General features: G+C 35.9%; 1 protein-coding gene across 4 annotated transcripts in view; it reads right to left on the bottom strand.

Annotated features, from left to right (window-relative positions):
- Positions 1–977: 977 nt before the first annotated feature.
- The window catches only part of LOC144973358 (short-chain dehydrogenase/reductase family 42E member 1-like), a 255897-nt gene continuing 241101 nt past the window's right edge, over positions 978–15773 (bottom strand). For 2 of the 4 annotated variants that reach the window (XM_078915687.1, XM_078915686.1), the window contains 5 exons: positions 13753–13890; positions 8502–8567; positions 7005–7068; positions 6246–6319; positions 3798–4269 (listed from right to left, as the gene is read on the bottom strand). In XM_078915687.1, the coding sequence (XP_078771813.1) occupies positions 4027–4269; positions 6246–6319; positions 7005–7068; positions 8502–8567; positions 13753–13890 (585 nt within the window). In that variant the 3' untranslated portion in view covers positions 3798–4026. Of the gene's footprint in view, positions 4270–6245; positions 6320–7004; positions 7069–8501; positions 8568–13752; positions 13891–15773 lie in introns of all 4 variants that reach the window. The other 2 variants (XR_013645539.1, XM_078915685.1) reach the window with 2 other exon arrangements.

Genomic DNA, 15773 nt, shown 5'->3' with positions numbered 1-15773 from the left:
TACAGATGATGTGGATGTTACGGGATTCCCCTTAGTCAAGAAAACAGGACGAATGGGACATATCTGTCTTTATAAAACACCGTCCTTGTTTGTCTTTAATATCTCATTCATCATATTTTGTTCTCTCACATCTCCCGATCTCCCAAATTCTCTCGACTCAAAATCTGTGAAAATAAAGTAATGAGGTAAATATAATTAATCATGAATATATGGACATACTATGTTCAAATTGAATTTACACTCGACAAATGCTTAAATATTTTCAAATTACAATTTGCAAAAGGGCAAAAATCATGCATTTTCAGTTTATGCAGATTTTTTTCCCCTTCAAATTTGGACTCCTCCCTTTGATCATTGTACGGCTATATGGTCTATTGGTATGACACTCGCATTCGGATCGGAAGGCCCTGGGTTCGAGCCTCGCTCAGCGCATAGTTGAGTTCTTGGAAAAGGCTCTTTACTCACATTCTCTCACCGTAGCCAGGTGTAAAATGAGTATATGGCTGTTGACAGCGTTGTCTCTGTCCGAAAAATTGTAATATCGCCTAACAGGCATCATGTCCCGTCCTGACAAATGTTAAATGTTGCTGTTACCAGGGACCCCTTGTTAAGTTATTTGAGCATGTTTAGTGGAGATTGCACTACATAAAAGCTCAATTTTTTAAATTTTTTTATTTATACACATCCGGTATAATCTTCAACGGTATTGGACAGCCACGAAAAAATCCACAAACCTTCTCATCAGGCAGTTCAATATCAATAAACACGAGATTCTTGTCAATTAGGGCCGTACAACTCGTGTTAGGTGGCTGTTTGACAAATTTCAGATCTTCGTTGGTTTGCAGACACTCAGTGCCTTCTTTTGTCTGAGATCACTTCATCATAATAATAATTTGGTTAAAAATTTAAAAAAAAAACAAACAAAAAGCAAAAACAACAACAAATTCATAAAAATTCAACCACATTATACTAATTATTGCATTCTTTATTTTATAAAATATAAAAATCTTATTTAATTTTTCATTTTCTAAAACAAAAATCATTGATAAAAGACTGATGCAAAGATTAAAACCAGATGCAATTCGTTTTACAACGGTTTGGCAGTGCTCACAATACTTCACCTAATTCTCCTCCTTGGTCTTCTTCTTCTTCTTTTTTCTTCCTCTTCTACTTCTTTTTCTTCCTCCTCCTCTTCTTTTTCTTCTTCTCCTCCTCCTCCTACTACTACTTTTCCTCCTCCTCCTCCTTCTTCTTCTTCTTCTTCTTCTTCTTCTTCTTCTCTTCTTCTTCTTCTTCTCTTCCTTCTCCTTCGCTACCATTGTCATTGTCCTGATGACAATAAATGCTGCACTCCATTGCGCCCTCAATCACGTGAGCTGATCATAGATTGACACAGTTGTGATATCATTCTGGCAGTCATTGCGTTTCAATCTCAAATGGCCTTGGTGGGTTCATAATACTTAACAATCATCAGTTCCAGAGACCAATAAATAAATAAATAAATTAATTAATTAATGAATAATAATGATAGAACATTTAAAATCTTGTTTACATGTATTAACTCACTCAAACCTAGAGATTTTTGCTACTTTTCAAAATTAGAAAAAAAAATGCATTAAAAATGAGCATGTAAATAGTTTTTTTTTTTCAACTACCACTAACGTGTAAAAATTAAGAACATTAGCTTTGATACTTCGTCTATAATTAGTCTCAGAAAAATGTAATAAATAGGCATGGGGTAAAAGTAACCCGGGAAAACTACGGATATAGTCAGTGTTAGGGTTGAGTGGGTTAAACCACATCAGAGTATATATGCGCATAGATGAAAGGATGACAACCGACTCGTTCAAACAAAAACGTGTCTCATGAGCATTGCATTAAAATAAAATTACTGTGTCTTCTATCCCCCTATATCTGTTTGTCAACATGTTTTCTTTCTTTGTCTTGGAATGAGATTACCTGGTTTTGTCCTGGCCCTGGCCGGATACTCTAGCTGGGAGGGAAACCGTCAAAAATGTATAGTCATTTTGGGAGATTATATTTTTTGTCTTGTAAATCATCTCTCTGTTATGCACTGTATTATGTTTTGGTTACATATCATATATGATTTGTGGGGACCTGTGCTAACATAACACAATACAGTGCATAACGGAAAGATGATTTACAAGACGAAAGATATGAAATGACCAGCATAGACCCATCTCTGCATACCGTCAATGAACAGTGTGAAATGATCAGCATAGACCCCATCCCTGCATACCGTTAATGAACAGTGTGAAGTGATCAGCATAGACCCCATCCCTGCATACCGTTAATAAACAGTGTGAAATGATCAGCATAGACCCCATCCCTGCATACCGTCAATGAACAGTGTGAAATGATCAGCATAGACCCCATCCCTGCATACCGTTAATGAACAGTGTGAAATAATCAGCATAGACCCCATCCCTGCATACCGTCAATGAACAGTGTGAAATGATCAGCATAGACCCCATCCCTGCATACCGTAAATGAACAGTGTGAAATAATCAGCATAGACCCCATCCCTGCATACCGTCAATGAACAATGTGTAATGATCAGCATAGACCCCATCCCTGCATACTGTCAATGAACAATGTGTAATGATCAGCATAGACCCCATCCCTGCATACCGTCAATGAACAATGTGTAATGATCAGCATAGACCCCATCCCCGCATACCGTCAATGAACAGTGTGAAATGATCAGCATAGACCCCATCCACGCATACCGTCAATGAACAGTGTGAAATAATCAGCATAGACCCCATCCCTGCATACCTTCAATGTACAGTGTGAAATGATCAGCATAGACCCCATCCCTGCTTACCGTCAATGAACAATGTGAAATAATCAGCATAGACCCCATCCCTGTATACCGTCAATGAACAGTGTGAAATAATCAGCATAGACCCCATCCCTGTATACCGTCAATGAACAGTGTGAAATAATCAGCATAGACCCCATCCCTGCATACCTTCAATGTACAGTGTGAAATGATCAGCATAGACCCCATCCCTGCTTACCGTCAATGAACAATGTGAAATAATCAGCATAGACCCCATCCCTGCATACCGTAAATGAACAGTGTGAAATAATCAGCATAGACCCCATCCCTACATACCGTCAATGAACAGTGTGCAATAATCAGCATAGACCCCATCCCTGCTTACCGTCAATGAACAGTGTGAAATAATCAGCATAGACCCCATCCCTGTATACCGTCAATGAACAGTGTGAAATAATCAGCATAGACCCCATCCCTGTATACCGTCAATGAACAGTGTGAAATAATCAGCATAGACCCCATCCCTGCATACCTTCAATGTACAGTGTGTAATGATCAGCATAGACCCCATCCCTGCATACTGTCAATGAACAATGTGTAATGATCAGCATAGACCCCATCCCTGCATACTGTCAATGAACAATGTGTAATGATCAGCATAGACACCATCCCCATCCCACTTATCTACTTTCTCATTTAGTGTCAACATTAAAATAAAATGCAGTTGAGATCATATAAAAATCATTTAGTCTACTATTTGACGTAATAGACAAATACTACTACAATTACTACTACTACTACTACTACTACTACTACTACTACTACTACTACTACTACTACTACTACTACTACTACTACTACTACTACTACTACTACTACTACTACTACTACTACTACTACTACTACTACAACTACTATTACTACTACTAATACTACTACTTACTACTACTACTACTACTACTATACTACTATACTACTACAACTACATTTACTACATAGACACCATCCCTGCATGATAATAATGTTAATAATAATAATGACAATAATAATTAACAATAACAACAATATATATTAATAACAAATACAAAAGATTTGTATAGCATCAATGGTTATAATAAAAGTAGATACATAAAGAAAAAATTTTTGAAGATAAAAATACATTTCACCACGAAACATTGGCAATAAATTTTGTGAAAGACACTTAGGCTGTAAGATACACATCAGGCAGGAGATGACGTGGTTACTCCTGGAAGGGAACTCGTCATGGCGTAGTAAAATAAGACAACGATGATCAAGCTGACCAAATAGTAAACTAACGACGATGACCTATGACCTTTGACCCTGCCTAGTTTCTTGTAATAGTTGACAATTCCGGATAAATCGTTTTGAATGGTGGGGCTGTAGCCCAGGTCATTTCGGGCACGTTCTATACTGAAGTAATGCGTGACGCAAGTCTTGTACACCTTGGGACAGAAAGGGTTAAAACATTATTATCATCATCATTATCACCAATATCATCATCATCATCATTATCATCATTATCGTCATCATTATCATCATCACCATCATCATCATCGCATCATTATCGTCATTATCACCATCATCACCATCATTATCGTCATTATCACCATCAACATCGTCATTATCACCATCATCATCATCATCATAATCATCATCATTATCGTCATCATTATCATGATGATGATGATGATGATGATGATGATGATGTTTGTATTATTAAAATAAAAATTTAGAAAAATAAGGGTGAATCATTGTTATGTGACAATCATTATCATCGGCATAATCATCAAAGTCGTCATAGTCATCATCATCATCATTATTATTGTCATAATTTAACCTCATATAAAAAGGATTGTCAATTTTTTTGTCACACTTTCTTAGAAAGAAGCTTCAGATATCCAACCATCCAGATTATTGCAACACGTAAATTTTCTCCATATCTTATTAAATCTGGTTGCACTCTCTCTACGGACGCGTGCCTCGAAACATGTGAGTGTTACTTCGAGTGTGTCAGTCTGTTTCTAGTATCCAGTTAGTCATTTCCTATACTGTGTAGTAATTGTAATTGTAATAATTAATTTACACAGGAGACAGAATCCTGAAAGGGCTCTAAGGCTCTACACATACAAAGACAAATTTTACACAGAAGACAAATACTAAAACTACTCAAAAGCCTGCCTAAATAGGAATGTTTTCAAAAATTTTCTGAAATTGCTGTTACGAAAAAACCCCCTAAAAACAACTTTTGTTTAGAATATTCCGCACTATGCGGCCATGTGGTCTAGTAGTATTACATTCGCTTTCGGATAGGAAGGTCCTGGGATCGAGCCCCGTCAGTGCATAGTTGAGTCCTTGGAAAAGACTCTTCACTTACATTTCTATCCCTATACTTTGGTGTAAAATGAGTACCTGGCCGTTAACATCGTTGTTCTGCCGAAAAATAATGTTATATCACCAAACAGGTGTCATTTCTCGCCCTACATGTTAAGTATCGCTGATCGCCTGTGACCCCTTGTAAAGCGCTGTGAGACTTTGAGTGGATATTTTGTTATATAAAAACTCTCATTAAAAAAAAAATAAAAAAATTATTGCGCACGATGAATTGGTGGAAATCAACAAAACAAAATATTTGTTCCAAGTTGGTCATTACAAGACAAATACCCAAAGTACTTGAGTATTTATATAGCGCAATATCCACTAAACATGCTCAAAGCGCTTAACAATGGGTCCCTAGCCAACAGCAACACTTCACATGCAGGACAAGACATTCACATGTAAGGCGATATTACAATGTTTTATCTTCCCGATCGACAGTGACAATGCTGTTGTTACAGGCTAGGTACTCATTTACACCTCAGTTCTTCTTCTTCGTTCCCGTCACGTCACATGGTCAGTCCGGTCTGGTGAATGAAGCCCACAGTGGTCCTGAGGTCGTCCTCACTGCCGTACAGCTTCTTTGAGTATGGGTTGGGTCAGGCCAGAAGTTCCTTCTCAGCTGGTTGTACCTTGGACATTCCATTAGGACATGATGTCCATTTCATTTTCAAGTCCGCAGTCACATTGTCCAGAGGCACCTGCTCTGGACATCCTCCACATATGTTCCTTTAACTGGTTGTGTCCAGTTCTCAGTCTGAAGATGATGACCTGTTCCTTTCTGTCGAGCACCTTGATTGGTCATTCATGTTGTATTCTGGGTGCTTCTCTCTCCATCTCTGAGACTGGATAAATTTAGCCATTTTGTTAATTTCCCTGTTGAGTTCAATGAGAGAATGTGACTAAAGAGCCTTTTCCAAGGATTCAACTTTTTTACCGCCCAGTGGGACTCAAACCCTTGACCCACAGGATCTAAAGGTAAGTGTTATACTAAAAGACGACAAAACGACACACAAGACCCCCCAAAATCAAAAGTTATTCTCACCTCTGTACGAGTCAGGAATGGTTGGAAGTTGTAAAATGGAATCATAATGTAATGAATCATTTCTGTTATCCAGGCTGGGGAAATAATGGGGCAGGGAGAGGAAAAAACAAATAAGAATGGAATTAAATTTATATATATATATATATATATATACGGTTTATTACAAACTTATGGGTAAGCGTTTGTCATGGGTTATGTCCCTTTAGTTGTGTCCAACGCAGTGTACACGAATAGTAAAACACTAATACAACTAATAAAAGTAAAAATAACAATAATGACGATGATAATATTATTATTATATTATTATTATTATATTATTATTATATTATTATTATTATTATTATTATTATTAAAATAACAAAAATAATAATAATAATAAAATAATAATATAATAATAATAATAATAATAATAATAATAATAATAATAATAATATATAATAATATAATAATAATAAAATAATAATATTAATAATAATAATAATTATAATAATAACATTAATAATAATAATAATAATAATAATAATAATAATAATAATAATAATAATAATAATAATAATAATATTATAATAATAATAATAATAATAATAATAATAATAATAATAATAATAATAATAATAATAATAATAATAATAATAATAATATAATAATAATAATAATAATAATAATAATAATAATAATAATAATAATAATAACAATAATAATAATAGCAACAACAATAACAATAATAATGTTCAAACCATTGTAATAATGTGTAGTTACCACAATAAAACAACAGGATGGCTGGAGCACAGTAGCGTGGATATGTGTATCCCAATCCTTCGATCTGGATGGCAAATGGGTGTAAAAAAGTACATGGTTGTCAGCGTTAAAATATTAAAAAAAAAAAAAATTGAGCTTTTATCTAGCGCAATATTCAATCAACGTGCTCATAGCGCTTTACAAACAGCAACATGCAACTTGTAGGACGAACTTAAATGAGCTTTTATATAGGTAGTGCAATATCCACTAAACGTTTCTCAAAGCGCTTTACAAGGGGTCCCTGGCCAACAGCAACATTTAACATGTAGGACAAGACATGACGCCTGTTAGGCGAAGTTAAAATTTTTTCGGACAGAGACAACACTTTTAACGGCCAGGTACTCATTTTACACCTGAGTACGGTGAGAGAATGTGAGTAAAGAGCCTTCTCCAAGGACTCAACTATGCGCCGCCGAGCGAGGCTCGAACCTATGACCTTCCGATCCGAAAGCGAGTGTCATACCACTCGACTTCATAGCCGCTTCTACTCATGTAGGAGAAGACATGACGCTTGTCAGGCGATATTACAATTTTGTTGTGGACAGAGACAACGCTGTTAACGGCCAGGTACTCATTTTATACAGTGAGAGAATGTGAGTAAAGAGCATTTTCTAAGGATCCAACTCGAACCCCGGACCCTCCGATCCGAAAGCGAGTGTCATACCACTAGACCACGTAAAAGTAAATGAAACTAAATATAACTACTACTGCTGCTATTACTACTACTATTACTTCTTCTTCTACTACTACTACTACTACTACTACTACTACTACTACTACTACTACTACTACTACTACTACTACTACTACTACACTACTACTACTACTATTACTACTACTACTACTCTACTACTACTACCTACTACTACTACTACTACTAACTACTACTACTACTACTACTACTACTACTACTACTACTACAACAACTCTACTATATACTTCTACATACTATACTCTTACTATTATACTACTACTACTACTACTACTATTACACTCTTCTACTATTACTACTACTACTACTACTATTACAACTCGTTCGTACTATTACTCTACTACTACTACTATTACAACTCGTACGTACTAATATCTACTACTACCACTATTACTAACTACTATACTAATAATACTACTAACTATTACTACTACATACATTACTATACTACTAACATATACTACTACTACTACTACTATACTACTACTAACTAACTATATAATAATAATATAATAATAATAATAATAATAATAATAATAATAATAATAATAATAATAAAATAATAAATAATAATATAATAATAATCGTAATAACAATGATGATGATGATAATGATAATGATGATGTCGACGACGACAATGATGATGATGATGATGATGACGACGAAAATGAGGATGATAATGATGAATATGATTAGGATGATGCTGTTGATGATGATAAAGATGACGATGATAAAGGAGAGCCTACCAGTGGCCGTAAGAGTTCATTCTGGTTGACTGGCATATCGTCGTTGATGAAGTAAGCCTTCCCTGCCTGGAATTGTGTACAGATAGTATTCGTTATAGGGAATGAGATTAGCGGAAGAGAAGCGTCCCTTGATTGGACGTCACCGGCGGAAAAGTTCTTAGAGAGAGAACGTCATGTTGGTTGTGCGCATGCGTCTCTCGTCCTCGCTTCCGGTGAAAGCGGCATGAGGCATTTCACCGAAAGCGAGGACGAGAGAGACGCATGCGCAAAACCATTTTGACGTTCTCTCTGTAAGGTGACGTCCAATCAAGGGACGCTACTCTCCCGCTAATCTCATTCCCTATTCGTATTGTCCAGAAATGGAACAATTTGAAATTTGAAACAAAGAATGCAACATCTATAGATTATTTCAAGGTGTTAGTAGACAGGGAATTATATGATGGGAGATTTATATATGACGAATAATACTAGTTTGAACTGCTGTTGACATGCCTTTCAATCTTGTATGTAAATATCATGTATTGTTATCTTATTATGGTATTCTATATGTATGGGTGTATGAGTGTATGTGTGTGTTTGTGTGTGTGTGTGTGTGTGTGCTTTGCATGTCAAGGTTAAAGACATATGTTTGTACATCACACATACATGAGTACATTTAAGTTGTTATCCTATCTTTACCACGTGTATCAGTATTGTAATCTTTCAATCAATTTAATATTAAGGGCATTCAAGGGATTTTATCCTATTTCGCCCTATACCATATAATGTTATGTTATGTTATGTTATATTATAGTAATTAGATAATAATATACGATTCATACACTCCTGCTTTTTGGGATTCCGGACGTGTTCCCAACCGCGGTACGAGCTTGCGAGTGCGCGTTGGGAACAAAGTTCGAATTTAAAAAAAAATACGCAAGAGTGTAAGACATCTTTTATTCTACCCCTCAATCGATGCCGATTTCGTCATTTTTGAGTAAAAGACATTTTCAAACATATTTAAATAATACTTTTTTTTTCTTCAAAAAATCTAATTTCAGTGAACTTCAACGTTTGATAAGCTGACGTCATAAATTATTATTGTAAACTTGATATCATTACGCGTTACTATTTAGGAGAGGGGTGGAATAATATCGTTATTATCATCATCGAGTAAAAGAGAATCTAAGGTGTGACCGTCTTTTGAGATATAGAGCAGTAAAGTTAGGTGCCCCAAACGTAAACAATAACAAGTTGCTAGTGATTTCCGTTAGGGACCGGAATAATTTACGCACAATATAGGTCTCCCAATTTTGTAGTTTGAGTTGTAGCAATACACTTTCAGTATTGAAAATATGTTTACATAAAATCTAACAGTTGCAGAAATAATAATATAAGGCTAAATTATTATGAAAATCAGGCTCCGAATAATTCTCGTTTTGTTCACACCAGCGCAATAATTTGCTCTGGTCTAAAAATAGATAGACTGTAACTTTTGATAAATTTTAGAAAATTTTACCTTTTGTTCCATAAAATATCCATATCTAGACATTATTTGATGCATGATCGAGTATTTATGAATATGTGTTTCTTTTGCCACCTAACAGCCAAATTTTAAAGGTTATTTTTTTCTATTATTTACATTGGAACGTGAGCTTTCAAGACAGGAACATGTGGTTTGCCACGTGCTTCTCGACCTTTGTTTACGTTTGGGGCACCTAACTTTACTGCTCTATACATCAAGAAAGAACAAAATACCAAACACAGAACGTTTCGGGCTCAAAACCCTTCTCCAGCCAACAACCCCCCCCCCTCAAAAAAAAAAAAAATCAACCCCAAAACAATAAAGACATAAATACATTACCAAAGTCCATTCCAGATACAAAATATCTTTGTCGTTTATCTGGAATTTAGTAATGTATTTATGTCTTTATCAGGGGCGTGGCTCTATTGGTTCAAATGGTGCCTGGCACCACATCCATGTTTTAAAAATGGATAACAGCATTTTTTAAAATATATAAAACTGAGAAATGGTATATATCGCCTTTTATCAACAGTGTGAAACAGACTCCCTTTCTGTCACAACGCCTTCTATCCACGCTTTTCTCCCGATTCACACAGTCCGTTGATGACTGTCAGCGACTGTGTACCATGGCTGAGCGAGTGACTGGATTTCCCCACTCAAACGATTGCAAGGAGCGGATTTTTGCTGGCACCATTTAAGGCTATTACTATAATGTACTATAATGTTGCCACATTGAATACCTAGCTCGAATTTTTACCACCTTCACATACGAGAAAAAACCCGCCTCAGGTGCCGAGGAATTTTTGCTCCAACTCTGTTGGACTGGGGAAAAATAGCTAATGTTGGTCATTTACGTCCTAGTCATAGTATGGTAACTTCGACCATCTTTATTATTATCGAAATCACGATTATTAACAAGTTCATTTGTTTCTCTCTCTGTGTCGTGATTATTGTATATATTAATTTATTATTATTATTATTATTATTATTATTATTATTATTATTATTATTATTATTATTATTATTATTATTATTATTATTATTATTATTATTATTATTATCATTATTATTATCATCATCATCATCATCATCATCATCATCATCATTATTATTATTATTATTGCTGCAAAAATTGGCATGAAGGAATGTGAACGAGTTAAGTCAAACATTTCTTGATAGTGAAGCTATATATGCTAAATGCATGATCTTCGCGTGAATATGCGTGTTTGACTTTGTGTGTGTGTGTGTGTGTGTGTGTGTGTGTGTGTGTGTGCGTGCGCGTTCATCTCACACACACACACACACAGATAGGTAGATAGATAGATAGATAGATAGATAGATAGAGATAGATAGATAGATAGAGAGAGAGAGATCTTGTATGGTGTCATGTTTGATTTCTGAAGTGGAATGGGACTGTTTCATGACGTAACTACAGTACTCTTTTAATAGGCCATGGGCTGTTTACATTCTTACGCTTTGTAAGTTTTGAAATTACCCTTTGTTCCTTTGACATTCAATGTCTGCATGTGTCCCTTTGGCCATTTCCCTCAGTGTCCAAACTCCAATCAATATATTCGTTCGTGATTTATATAAACAAACTATTGAAAAGATTTGCAGGAATAGAAATATCACCATGCAAATTTACTTTACAAGTATGTAAGTTTTTTTTTCTTTCTTTTATATTTACACATATAGCATGTGTAAGTCATTTTCGTCTGGCACCACTTTATACTGTAAGCATGCCACGCCGCTGGTCTTTATTGTTTTTTGTTGTTGACTGAAGAAGGGTTTTGAGGACAAAACGTTCCGTTTGGTATTTTGTTATTTTTTGAAGCTGTTATATTCATGTTTGTTTATTACTTTTTACAGTCCACAGCTTCTAGCAGCCTAGGACCACTTTGAGATACACATCATGAATTTTGTATACAAAGAAGAAAATAATATCGTTTCCAAGGAGACGAGTCACAATTAGTTACTTCAAAACAAGGGAGAGAATCGCTATTATACAAATGCACAGTGCAATAATTATTGGGTTAATTCCCTTCATATGTAATGGATGAGGACTTAACGAAACTCTAGTTTTCTTAGAACAAAGAAACATTTTGTTCCAAATCGAGAATTTTCCTGTTCAAGTAACAAGTCACCGTCAATAATAATATTATAAAATATTATCTTATACTATAACCTCTTTTATTTTTGGGTTATTGCCCTTTGTTTGTTTTTTGCTAAACCTTAAACATCATATTATTCTCTTAACTCACTCAACCCTAACACCGACTATATCCATAGTTTACCCGGGTTACTTTTACCCCATGCATATTTATTTAATTCTTCTGAGACCAATTATAGGCGAAGTATCAAAGCTATTGTTTTTAGTTTTTACATGTTAATGATAGTTGAATAAAACTAGTTATCAACATACATTTTTTTCCAATTTTGAAAAGTAGCAAAAATCTCTAGGACTGAATGAGATTGAAGGGCAATGTGACCAGGGAAGTCTCAGATTCGAGCCCCGCTTCAGGCCGTTCATTTTACACCCCTTGAGCAAGATTATAAACCTCCAATCTGCTCACCTTGGGCAACATGGGCGATTCCAGTTGACATGAGACATCTTGTTTGATAGATCATCTATATATTTCGTCATGGAATGCCTAGGCAATGAATGGCATCTGACAAGTCGCGAGGAGGGATGTCACTTTCATATTTTTAATATATTATGCTCACTTTTTCTTACTTAAAAGTAAGGGCCCCTGCGTTTAAATTTGGCCGAAAAATGATTTCTTTTGAGTGGCCATTTTTAGTTCAACTATTCTTGAAACCCCCCCCCCCCTCCCCCCCAAAAAAAAACAAAAAACAAACAAAAACAACTTGAGCTTTATATAGAGCAATATTCACTAAACATGCTCAAAAGCGCTTTACAAGGGGTCCCTGAGCTAACAGCAACACTTAACACGTAAGACGTGACATGCATGACGCCTGTTAGGCGATATTCCAATTTTTTTTTGACAGAGACAACGCTGTTAACGGCCAGGTACTCATTTTACACATGAGTACGGTGAGAGAATGTGAGTAAAGTGCCTTTTCCAACGACTCAACTATGCGGCACCGAGCGAGGCTCTAACCCAGGACCTTCCAATCCGAAAGCGAGTGTCATACCACTAGACCACATAGCCGCACATATTTTAGCTTCTGATAATTCAATTCACTCACTCAACCCTGACATCGACTACATCCGTAGTTTACTTTACCCGGGTTACTTTTACCCCATGTTTATTACATTTTTTCTGAGACAAATTAGAGGCGTAGTATCAAAGCTAATATTTTTTTTTTAGTTTTTGAATGTTAATGGTAGTTGAATAAAACTATCTATGTACATGCTCATTTTAAAATAATTTTTTTCCAATTTTGAAATGTAGCAAAAATCTCTAGGATTGAGTGAGTTAACCCTCTCCTTACCACCTATAGGAGAATCGTCACATTTGTTACGATGGAGCCGTCACTTTTCTCATCCAGATTTCATTTATTTTTGCTATAGCTATAAAAACTTGACATTCTGTAATATCGCCCATATTGTCGAACAATATTATGCATAGAATTTTGTTGCTTTTCTGTTTGAGCAAGATATGTCTGCATTTGTGTTGGGTGAGTGTGAAGTTTTGGGGAAAATTCTGAAAATGGCTAGTAAGGAGAGAGTTAAAATGCTACTAACATCACAACCAAACAGCATTGCTAATTAATGATACCTACGGCGATAAAATTTCTCTCGGCAGTGAGCGCCTGGCCTGCCTTGACATGGGCTTGAACCAGGTTATCCACGTGCACAAAATCAACCCTGGCATCGTCTGGCCCTGCCTTGAACACAACTAGACCCGCTTCCAACAGATTCTGAGGGTGACGATTTAAAAAATAATAATGAATACACCAGGGTATGCCAAGCAAATCACACAACAAAAAATCTTACCAAGTTGTAAAAAATCCTGTATGTAACATACAGTGGATTCCTATTAAATGCCAACACGACGCCGGAACAGACAGATTGTTTGACTTTAAGCGAGGTTTGAGTTTATCCATTATGAATGGAACGCATTTAAATAAAAAACAAAAGCAAAATGTGGGACTAACTTTAAGGAGAAGTTGAGTTTATTGAGTGTTGAGTTTATGCGGATTTTACCGTAAATAAATAAAAAAATAATATAGAACTAGATAAATAACTAGATAAATAAATATATATAGCTCGGGTTTTCTTGGAACGGATAAATGTTTTGCTCCAAATCGAGCATTTTCCTATTCAAGTAACAAGTAACAAGTCCCTATATAAATATATAAACAAATAAATAAATAAATAAATAAATAAATAAATAAATAAGAACGTTGATATGGCGCATTTCCACGAATCCAATTTTTCTCAACAAGCTTTACAATGCATTGATTATTATCTCAGCCGCTGATAATATGGGATCGATGTTCATTTCATATACCACAGATCGCTGGTTTCGTAATGGGACCTTCACCTTGGCCAAACATCAAGTCCCAGGTTTGAGAGTTTTGGACAAGACGAAGGTCATTTTAAACGTTCGGTATTTTTGAAGGACGAGTTTTATGGCCAAAAGTTTAAATTAGTGAATTTTTTTCTTTGCGACTTTTGAAGCATTTTGGAGTTTTGACTAATTTTTTTCTCAAATCGCTTACTTTCATATATTGTATTAACAAATCAACAAACATTTCACAAAATATACAAATTTTCACCCAGAAAATGGCAAGACAAAGTTAATCTAAATGTTTAAAGTAAAGACAATTATTACTCATCGCAGCGGCGGGATAAGAAAATAAATATTTATTTTCAATTTATGTCCAGTTTAGAAAAAAAAATATATATGCTTGGGAAATTTTGGCATTTCATCAGACCGTTTGGGGATTTTTCTGCGTTTTTTCTTCTTCTCAAAATCAATCTGGCAACCTAGATAGTATCGGAGTGCGATACCAAATAATTGTGGTCCATTCAGTGGCACGGCAGTATTTGCTACACACATAAAATGCATTGCTCGATACTGACTATCGCTCTGGAACACACAACAACAATGACAAGACTCCCATTAGTTTCTCTGTTTGTTCAATTTTCTTTACATCCTTCGACTTATTTGATCCCTACCCCCCCCCCCTTATATCTCTGCATCGCTCTCTCTCTCTCTCTCTCTCTCTCTCTCTCTCTCTCTCTGCCTGTCTGTTTGTATCTCCCTCCCTTTTTATTTCCATCCTCCCCTTTCTCCTCTTTTCTATCTGTCTCTTTCTCAGCATCCTTCTTCTTCTTCCTCTTCTTCTCTCTTTCTCTCGCTCTCTTCCACTCTATTTCTTACCCCTCCCCCTCTCTCCCTCTTACACCCTCCCTCCCCCCCCCTCTCTCTCTCTCCCACAGACGCACACACGAACGAACACATATAAAGATAAAAGACGAAAACCCCCGCCTCATCTCTCGCTCTCTATATTATTCATTGTCCAATTTTATTTTCATTGTAAGACCTCTCTCTCTCTCTCTCTCTCTCTCTCTCTCTCTCTCTCTCTCTCTCTCTCTCTTTCTCTCTCTCTCACACACACACACACACATATTCTATGTACTTCATCAATCTCTCCCCAACTCCCCCCGCCCCCCCCCCCTTCCCACATACAAACACACATTCTATGTTCTCCAGGAGTCTTTTCACCCCCCCCCCCCCACACACACACACTCATATACAAACACACATATTCTATGTACCTCATCAATCTCTACC

Source organism: Berghia stephanieae, chromosome 5, assembly GCF_034508935.2.
Source record: "Berghia stephanieae isolate SIO BIC M18660-M18661 chromosome 5, UCSD_Bste_1.3, whole genome shotgun sequence".
Lineage (NCBI taxonomy): Eukaryota > Metazoa > Mollusca > Gastropoda > Nudibranchia > Aeolidiidae > Berghia > Berghia stephanieae.
This window is presented reverse-complemented; position numbering and strand designations above follow the sequence as displayed.